Below are 8,667 nucleotides of genomic sequence, written 5' to 3' on the forward strand. Positions count from 1 at the left end.
AATTTCCAAAGGAAGAGGCGGCAAAGGTGTTGGAAAACCTGAAACTTAGATTCTTTCCTTTCTGAGATCCCTGAGAACAGGCCCTGGAAGACTGGTCCCCACGGACATTCTGGAACCTTCCCCTTAACGGGAGTTGCAAACACGCTGTATATATTTATATCAGTTATATATAGGGTAGGCATGTCTGTATGTATTTACCTCATACATATTTCTATAAACGCGTCTGGAAAGGGTGGGGGGTAAATAACACTGAACGGTTAAAATTATGGAGAAAGGATAATAACTGATTACTAATTTGAAAGTAAATAAACAGGTGACTTTTTCAGATCAAATTCCTCCTTGGATCGTTACAATAAATATCTCTGAAGGAAGCTCTCTATTTATGTTGTCATTGATTAATTCTTCACTACCTCATTTGATTTCGATTTAGAACGATTTGATTCTAATTTAATTAGCATGTAATTTGGATGTACATAATTACTGTAATTATGACATTCAGGTAAGGCAGCTTTAGGCTGAAAGGCAATTTCAAATTTTCTAGCAACCTACTTTGTACTGGGAAATGGACAAGGACTCTGCGCCCTGCTATCCAAGTAGTAATTAGCACATCTTTGAAATAGGCAGTGCGGTGGGGTTTGTATTAAAACAGAAAATACAAATCCAGCCGAGTTATCCGCTGCAAGGTGGCTGTGAGCTCCCGGAAAAGCACCGCGTTTCTCCGGCATGAGATCCCGGAGCCCAGAGGCCGGCGCCCGGGCGGGTTCCCCCGGCTTTCGCTGCTGCGGTCGACGGCGCCTCCGCCGCCTCGGGCGCGGGACTTGGAGGTGTAGCTTTACAGATGGAAACACAATAAAAGCGCAGGGTGGTCGGGGGACAAAAAAGGAGAAGAAGCCACTGCACGACGTCTGAAGACTGGGGGTGGGGTCGTGGACTAGGAAGAGGAGGGAAAGGGGCGGTGGGGGGAGGGCGATGCTCAGAGAGGAGAGAAAATTGGTCAACGCCCCCGACTGTTATCCGATTTTAGATTTGAGTTTCAAAGGGAAAAGGTGGCGGGCCAAGGGGGTCAGTGTTCGCCGGCAGGAAGTGAGGACCCTTTGGGACGGGCTGCGGGGAGGGGTTTCGGGGCCCCTGACTCTCGGGGCCCTGCGCGCCCCTCCCGGCCCAGGCCCGCCCTGCAGCCCCCCGCGCTCAAATCGGGCCGGACGGCTGCCAGGAGGAGGCGGGCGGGGCGGGAGGCTGCTCCGGCCATCCCGGCCCCAGGCTGGCGAGAACGGCAAGCCCCTCGCTTCCCAACCCTTCACAGGGGAATCCGGGACGTGGGACTGTCTGGTTGCCCTGTTTAACCAGCTGGGTTCCAGGCGGCCCAGATAGCGCCCGCGGGCCTCGTGGGCCGAGAGCCCTCGGATCTGGGGTCGCTGGGCCCAGAGCATTGGGAGCCGCATCCATGCCCCGTCCCCATCCTGGGGTCCGCATCGCATCCCGGGGTCCGCATCCCGGGGTCTGCATCGCCGCAGACAGCACCCAGCGTGCTCAACTCCGAGCCCGAAGACCGTGAACTTGCCTTGAAAGGAATGTTAAATGCAAACGATTTTAAGTCTAGGGCCAAGCCGGGCATTATTTTGTTTACTTTGTTTAGATTTTCAGTTAGCGTGTTTCAGAAACAACCTCCTTCTCTAGGAGCAGTGAACCCGTCATTACTAAGCAGTGCCCCCCATAAGCGGGGCTTTCCCTTCCTTCACCCCCCACCTCACCCCAACCCCCAACACAAAAGCTCGCTTTGCTTTTCTTGCTTCGGTGGGTTGCTGCTGGCGGAAAGCGCTGGTCTCCAGGCACTAATAGCGGAGAACCGGGCGGACAGCACGGCTGTGCCGGTGCGGAGCTCTAGATGGCGCCAGCGAGCCGCACTCGCCAAGCTCCTCTTAACGGAATCAAGAGCGACTGTCAAACATAAAAGCAAATCAGAGTTTTCAGTTTTTTAATGTGTTAAGAATGTTATTCCTTAAGAAAATTTGTAGCTAAATTATTCTCACTTAAAATAAACACTTAGTATACCAATTACACAAATGGGCGGGATTTATGTAAGATTTACTTCATCTGCATTTTTGTAGTGGGAGAGAGCCTTGGTGAATACAGATAATAGATGCAAATAAGATTAGAGTTAAAATAAATAGTTTCCATCTGAATAAAAAGAAATTCAATTTTACACGACTTGTAACGATTTGAAGGAATGTCCAGACACGCAGTTCAGGTGCACAATCTAATCTCGTCAAAATAATGTTTTCCTCCTTGAGGAAAGAATTTCTTTTTTCTTTTTCCTCATCAGGTGGGATCCGATTCACTCCAAGGGGCGGGGTGGCGGGGGGCAAGTAAGGCCAGAAAAAGAAGAGGGGGGAAACCGCCGGGGGAAGTTGTAGACTGGGGCCACAGGTAGCCGTAGGGGGGGGGGGGGGACGTGGTCTTCATTTCTCTACGACGCAGGAAGGTACAGAGCAGGAAATGCTGGGGGAAAAATCGGCTGAAACGAAATCACATATCCCCTCACCCGGGCCTGGGTGGAACTCGGGGGTCCTGTCTGCGTCCCCACCGAACACTGGCCTCCAGGCAGCAGCCCCCGTCTGAGCCCGGACCCGCAGCCGCGGCCCCCTGCTCCTCCCGGGCCCCAGAGCCAGAGCGGCCCAGGCCGCTGAAGTCGCGAGGTGGCCCTGGGGACCCTGGGCTCGGGGGGAGACTAAGTCTTCTCCTCGGGCGCTCGCCTCCCATGCACGCTCTCTCCCAGGTGCTCAGCCTCAGTGGGTCTCTAGCCGCCCAGATCAAGGTTTCCCAGCGCCTCCCGGGCCCCCTGGGGCTGGGATCTGTTTTCGCTTGTCGGTTTCAGCCGGGGGCCTGGAACCCCACTCCCTCCAGGTCGGGTTCCGGGAGCGCAGGTCTCCGGCTGGAAGCTCGGGCCCCGGCCGCCGGCCGCCGGCCGCCGTTCCCGGGAGCCGCGGTGATGGACATCCGCTGACCTGCGGGGCAGAGACAGCGCGCACAGGCCTTGATCAGTGAGCTGCGGAGGGAGCCGCAAGGCCAGCGGGACCTGCACCACCAGGCCCTTTGATCTGCCTTTATTATCCACCAGAAACAAAGCTGCACGGGACAGACGCCCGGGCGCCCTCATTCCACCCTCATTCCGCCCTCATTCCGCAGGAAAGCCCAGCATACCCTCACCTCCGCGCCGCTGGCCCGCGCCCCCAAACGTGCCGGGCACCCTCCCGGCACCCAGGGCTTCCGCCCAAAGTCCCCAGAGCAGACGCACTCCTGCCAGCCTCTCCAGGAGGCTAGACCTGAACCAAAGGACCGCTGGGGATAGGGTGGGGGGTGGTGTCCCTATTATGAACTATTTGATCTGGGAGAGAAAATAGCCAAAGAAAAGAAAATCTCGAGGAAGAAGAGCTGAGCATCCGAGGCTGCGAGAACCGCAAGGAGGAGAGGGAAGAAGGCACCGAACCTCACGAGGCAAACGCCCCTCTGAGGACCTTTGCTCTGTTCTATCGCTACTTTTGTTACTTGGCTTTTCTGAGCAGTTTCCAAGAAAACATTTTGTTGATTGTTAATAACAGCAATTTATCTTTCTCCCCTAAAAATCAAAACCTTCCTTCAAGTTCCCAAGATGGAAAGAGATAAAAAAAATTTTTTTCTCATTGGGTCTCACTTTGCTTGTATTTCCTATTGTGTGGGAAACCTTTTAGAAATATTTTATTCTGTAAATACACACTTTATTTTCTAAATTAACATTTTTTTCGAATTACGAAATTATCTCATTTACCAATTTTCTTTTCGTCTCCCCCTCTCTTTTAAACTGAGGCTGTTAAGTTGGTGGTCAGAAGACAAAGAGAGTGAAAATAATTTTCATTTCAATAATTGCCTTCTGGTCAATTTAACTGTGCCGTATTTTGAAAGAGACTGTCTAAATGAGATTCCTGTCCCAAATGTGTTCCCAGGCCTGATCCCAGCCTTTAATTATTCCTGAGTTTTTTTCTTCAGAATAAGACGCCGCACTGAGTAATCACAAAGAAGTCAGAGAGCATCCTTGAACCTTTTCAGAGGCAGCGCCACTGATATTCAAATAACCTGCGAGGGCCATTTGACGGCGCGGGGACCTAGGCATTTCCAATTCACTATTTGCATAGATCAGCCGTCTTTGAAAAGGAAAGGAGCAGTTGTCTTCCATAACATTAAAACGGCTAGTTATCAAATCAAGTGCTTAGTTTGGGGGCTTTTAAAACGTTTACATTTTATCTCAGGTTGCGCTTTACCGTTTGACATGCAAATTTGGTGCAGTTAATTTAGACAATTAAAAAGATCTTCAAGGGAGCTTTGTCACGGAGAATATTTGGAGTTTTCCCCGTGGACCAGCTGAGATAAAGTTGGCCAGAACAAATGATGTCTAGGAGATTAATTAGATATTTGATAAGACATGAATCCCTAATAAGGGAATACAAGGCACAGGGGGCTGCTGTGTGCTCTAAGTCAAAATTAATAACATTTAACAAGATTTTCATTTAGGCATGAAATGTCTTTTCCGGGGTATTGACTCTAGCGATTTATTCCCTTGAGTTGCCTCCTAACATAGAGAGCCTTGGAAACTAAAAGACTTCTTTCAAAAAGCTCTTTGCTTTCAAATTGTTTTAAAATCGCTTTTAAAAAACAAACAAACCCACTAGAGTTTTTGCTGACCCCCTGGGGGAGGTTTAAGCACCTCCTCAGTTAAAGCTGCGTAAGACCTCTGCTTTTTAAAGGCGTTCCAGAGTATTAAAATGTCACCTTTTGAGAACTTTCCCATGAAGTAATACAACTACACATTCTTATAACCCAATTTAATTTATGCTGTTAATATACAGATAAATAATTTTGACTCCTCAAAAAACGTATATGTTTATGGCTTTCATAACTTGCATGAACCCTACATTACCTAAAACTAACCCGAAGGGAACTTTATTCCCAACCAAAAAAAGTCGACCCACATAAAAGTTATTGAGGAACAGGATTAAAAAAAAGGAAGTGTATTGTTCAGAGTCCTTTAATAATACCAAAATGAAAATATGATGTCAAGATTTTCTTCATACAGATAAACGCATTTAATTTCTTTAGACGGCCTTAACTTACGTTTTTGTGAGTGAAATGATAACTCAACATTTTAAATATCTTTTACATATATACTGACTTTCACAAAGTGCATCAGAAAATTAAAGAAAAAAACTCCCTGAATTTCAGGAATTCACCAAAAAAACCCTCTATTCGAATGAACATTTACAAGAAAATAAAAGAACACAATCTTCTGAACCCTATTTATACAGAAGTTATGAAATACAGAGAAACTGTCACTAGACTTCCAGTTTAATTTCTCACCTTAAGCCTTTTTTTTTTGATGCTTCCTTTTTTTAGGGAAAAAAGTCTCATTGTAAGTAGATATCAAGCAGGACTTGGAGCATTTTTATATATAATATAATCCACACAAAGGGTCTGTTTTTTAGGTCCCATTTGTTTTCAAATGTTCTGACAGTCCTTTGCAGAGTAGTGGCTTGTTTTTGGAGAAAAGGAAAGAGGAGGATGGTGGCGGGGTGGGCGGTGGAGGAGGAGGGAGCGATTCTGTGTATTGCTCTTCTCTCAAGAAGTTTGTGCGAATGGTGTGTTTGTGCGCGAGTGTGCTTTTGGTTGTAGGTCTCCGGTGTATGTATGTATGTTTGTGTGTACAGTTTTTAAGTGCTGTTCGTGTCGGAGGGTGGTTCGCTTTTGTTCCTGGACCATGCGTTCGATTCTCTTGTGGGCTCGGACAGCAGCAGGGAGCTCCTGTGTGGCCGGCGAAGGGCAGCTGGAGAGTCGGGTACTGCTCCATCTCGCACCGGCCCAGCGGTGTCTACGGAGCCCCCGCCGGTTCTCCGCTCGCTGGCCCTTCGAACTTCTCCGCTCGCTCTTGGTGCCTCTGCTTGCTGGCTCGCGCCTCACGCCAGACTTCTAAGAGTCGCTGGGGCCAGACGCTGCTTCCTTGCCTCCCGCCGAGGCTGCTGCTGCTGCTGCAGCCGCTGCTGCCGCCGCAGCCGCCGCCGCTGCCCTGGCGGCACTGACACCGGAGTCGTGCAGGATGAGGTCGGGGGACTCGGAGCGGGGCGTCTCCAGGTTGCTGGCGTCAGTGTCACTGTCGCTGCCCTTTTTGCCCCCGCCACCCCCGTTGTGCGTCTTAATGTGTTTGCTCAGGTGGTCGCTGCGCATGAAGCGCTTGTTGCATACTGGACAGGCGAAGCGCTTCTCACCGGTGTGAGTCCGCAGGTGCCTCTGCAGCTCGTCCGAGCGCGTGAAGCGCTTACCGCAGAAGAGCCAGTTGCACACGAAGGGCCGCTCGCCCGTGTGCCAGCGCAGGTGTGCCTTCAGGTGCGACGTCTTGCCATACACCTTGCCGCAGCCCGGGATGTGGCAGCTGTGCAGGCCCTTGCGCCGCAGGCTCGCCCCAGCCGGGCCCAGCCTCTCTGCCTCCTGACAGTTGGGGCAGTCGCAGGTGGCACGGCCGGAGTAGCGGCGGGCAGAGCGCGCGGAGCTCCCCCCGGCGGCGGCTGCCGCGGCGCCCGAGATCATGGCGCTAGCGGCGGCAGCAGCCACAGCTGCACTGGAGTCCGAGTAGGAGGGAAGCACCGGCTTGAAGCCGTCCTGGGCCAGCAGGTGCTGGCTGGTGGAGAGCAAGTGCGAGGCGGCTGCGGAGGAGCCGAGGCCTGTGGAGCTGAAGGCCGAGTGAGTAAGCGAGCTGAAGTCGGGGTTGTAGGTGCCGAGCTGCGAATGCAGCGAGGCCTGGGGGGCGCCCGAGTGCAGCGAGCTCTGGAGCCCCCCAGCGGGGTTCTGCACCTCCAGCCACGAGCCCGGGCTGCTGTGCACGTCCCACCACGACGACGCCGCGCCGTTGGTCACCTCGCCTGCTGCCAGTGTAGAGTGAAAGCCTGACTTGTACCACGACTCGTAGGGGTGCGCCATGCCCACACGCGGGTACAGGCCATCAGTCGCTGTGGTGTGCACCTTGGAGATGAAGGCTGACTGGCCACCTGCCTCCTGCGGGGACACACCGGCCGCTGCCGCTGCAGCCGCAGCGGAGTTGGAGAAGAGGCCTCCGTAGTCGCTGCTGAACGCGGACGACGTGGGGGATGTAGAGGCCAGGCAGAAGGCGCTGTTGGCTGCGCCTGAGCCGCCCGCCAGGCCGCCTGAGCCGCGGCCACCAGTGGCCACCGCGAAGCCCGAGAGGCTAGAGCCAAGGTTGCAGCTGGATGAGGAGCGCTTCCAGGGGTGGAAGCCGCCCTTGGCGAAGGCGCTCGACTCCGGCAGTGTAGTCAGCGGGCTCGTATTGCCAATCTTGTTGCAGGTCGCCGCCAGCATGGCCAACGGGGTCGTTCCGAAGCGCGGCTCTTCCTAGAGTGGGGGTTGGGGGAAGGGAGCAAGGAGGAGGAGGAGGACAGGAAGAAGTGGGAGGAAGACAAAGTGCACCCGTGAGCAGTCTCGTCGCCCCTCGGCGTGTCCCGGAGGGTCCTGGCTCCCCGGCTTGTGCCTCTTACCCTCGGGCTCACCGAAGATGCGCCGCGCCCCTCACCACAGACGATCACAAGGGCGAGGGGCCCGGAGCTGGAGAGTTGTTTTTCGGAAGGGCTACAAATCAAAGATGTCTCGGTTCTCCCAGCCTCAATCACTGCAACCCCTTCCCAGAACCAGACTCGGGGTTCTCGCCTTCCGTTCTCCGTAAGCCCGTTCCTTCACTGATGCCCCCAAACCGCCCTTCGGGGCGAAGCGCGGAGGTAAATACAACCACAACAAACACCGGGTGAGGACGGAATGGCCAAAACAGCGGCCCAGGGGCGGAGGAAACTTGGGGCACTCCTCCAAGGGTGTCTACTACTATACTCTTTAAAAAAAAATAGAAAATGTTGTTTTAAATGTTTATGCACCCAAACACCCGATTCTGAAAACAAGAATCCACAGAGAAGCGACCCGGCCATGTATTTGAGTCACAAGAGAACTGGGGAACCGCAGAAGTGTAAATGTTTGTTAAGATGACTACACGAACTGCAAACCGATTAAGGCTGTTTTCTGGAAACACCACTGTCGCCTAATTGCAACAATCCCCAAAGCAAGGGGGAGGGGGTAAAAATCACGAGGGGGAAGAAACCTTTAGGTTTTCTTTAAAACCATATTTAAAAGGACTTACTAAACAAATCTTTTTTTTTTAAACAAAGGCACCTCCTAGGTGCCAATAACTTGGAAAGAATCAGTCCCTAAAATGTGGAAAGTGCTGAAAGAAGTTGAAGCTACAGTCCAGCAGCAACAGTTTCTCCGGAGCTGCAGACCCAGAGAAGCCGTAACAAAAAATTACTCAGTGAAAACACGCAAAAGCTTTGCCGTGCTTCCGACTTACCCCGAGTATAGACGTGGCCATAGCAAGTCCCTGGGCTGCGCGGCGGGGCCAGGAGTGGGGCTGAGCCTGGAGGCTGCTCCGGAGAACCGCTCTGGTCCAGCGCAGCTCCCGCGTCCCCGCGCTCGCGCCGAGCAGACTCCGGGCTCCCGCCGGCTAAACTCAGCCTAAGTGCGAGGAGCACCCGCTTTGAAGTGCCGCTGGCTGCGCCTCTCGCCCAATGAGGGCGCAGGCAGAGCAGACGG

General features: G+C 52.8%; 1 protein-coding gene across 1 annotated transcript; it reads right to left on the minus strand.

The window, feature by feature from the left end:
- Nucleotides 1-5,994: 5,994 nt before the first annotated feature.
- On the minus strand, nt 5,995-8,446 carry SP9 (Sp9 transcription factor). Its single transcript, XM_037044733.1, has 2 exons — nt 8,426-8,446; nt 5,995-7,428 (listed from the first exon to the last, which is right to left on the minus strand). The coding sequence occupies exons 1-2, from the start codon at nt 8,444-8,446 to the stop codon at nt 5,995-5,997; spliced, it is 1,455 nt and encodes a 484-aa protein (XP_036900628.1).
- Nucleotides 8,447-8,667: the final 221 nt, after the last annotated feature.

Source organism: Sturnira hondurensis, unplaced genomic scaffold, assembly GCF_014824575.4.
Source record: "Sturnira hondurensis isolate 20B ecotype Veracruz unplaced genomic scaffold, ASM1482457v3 Scaffold0004136, whole genome shotgun sequence".
NCBI lineage: Eukaryota > Metazoa > Chordata > Mammalia > Chiroptera > Phyllostomidae > Sturnira > Sturnira hondurensis.

Bases quoted from the DNA above. Each gene is read 5' to 3' on its own strand.
- SP9 (XM_037044733.1), bottom strand. From the start codon at position 8,446: ATGGCCACGTCTATACTCGGG. The intron at 7,429-8,425 runs GTAAGTCGGAAG...CCCCCACTCTAG, and splicing joins TGGCCACGTCTATACTCGGG to GAAGAGCCGCGCTTCGGAAC.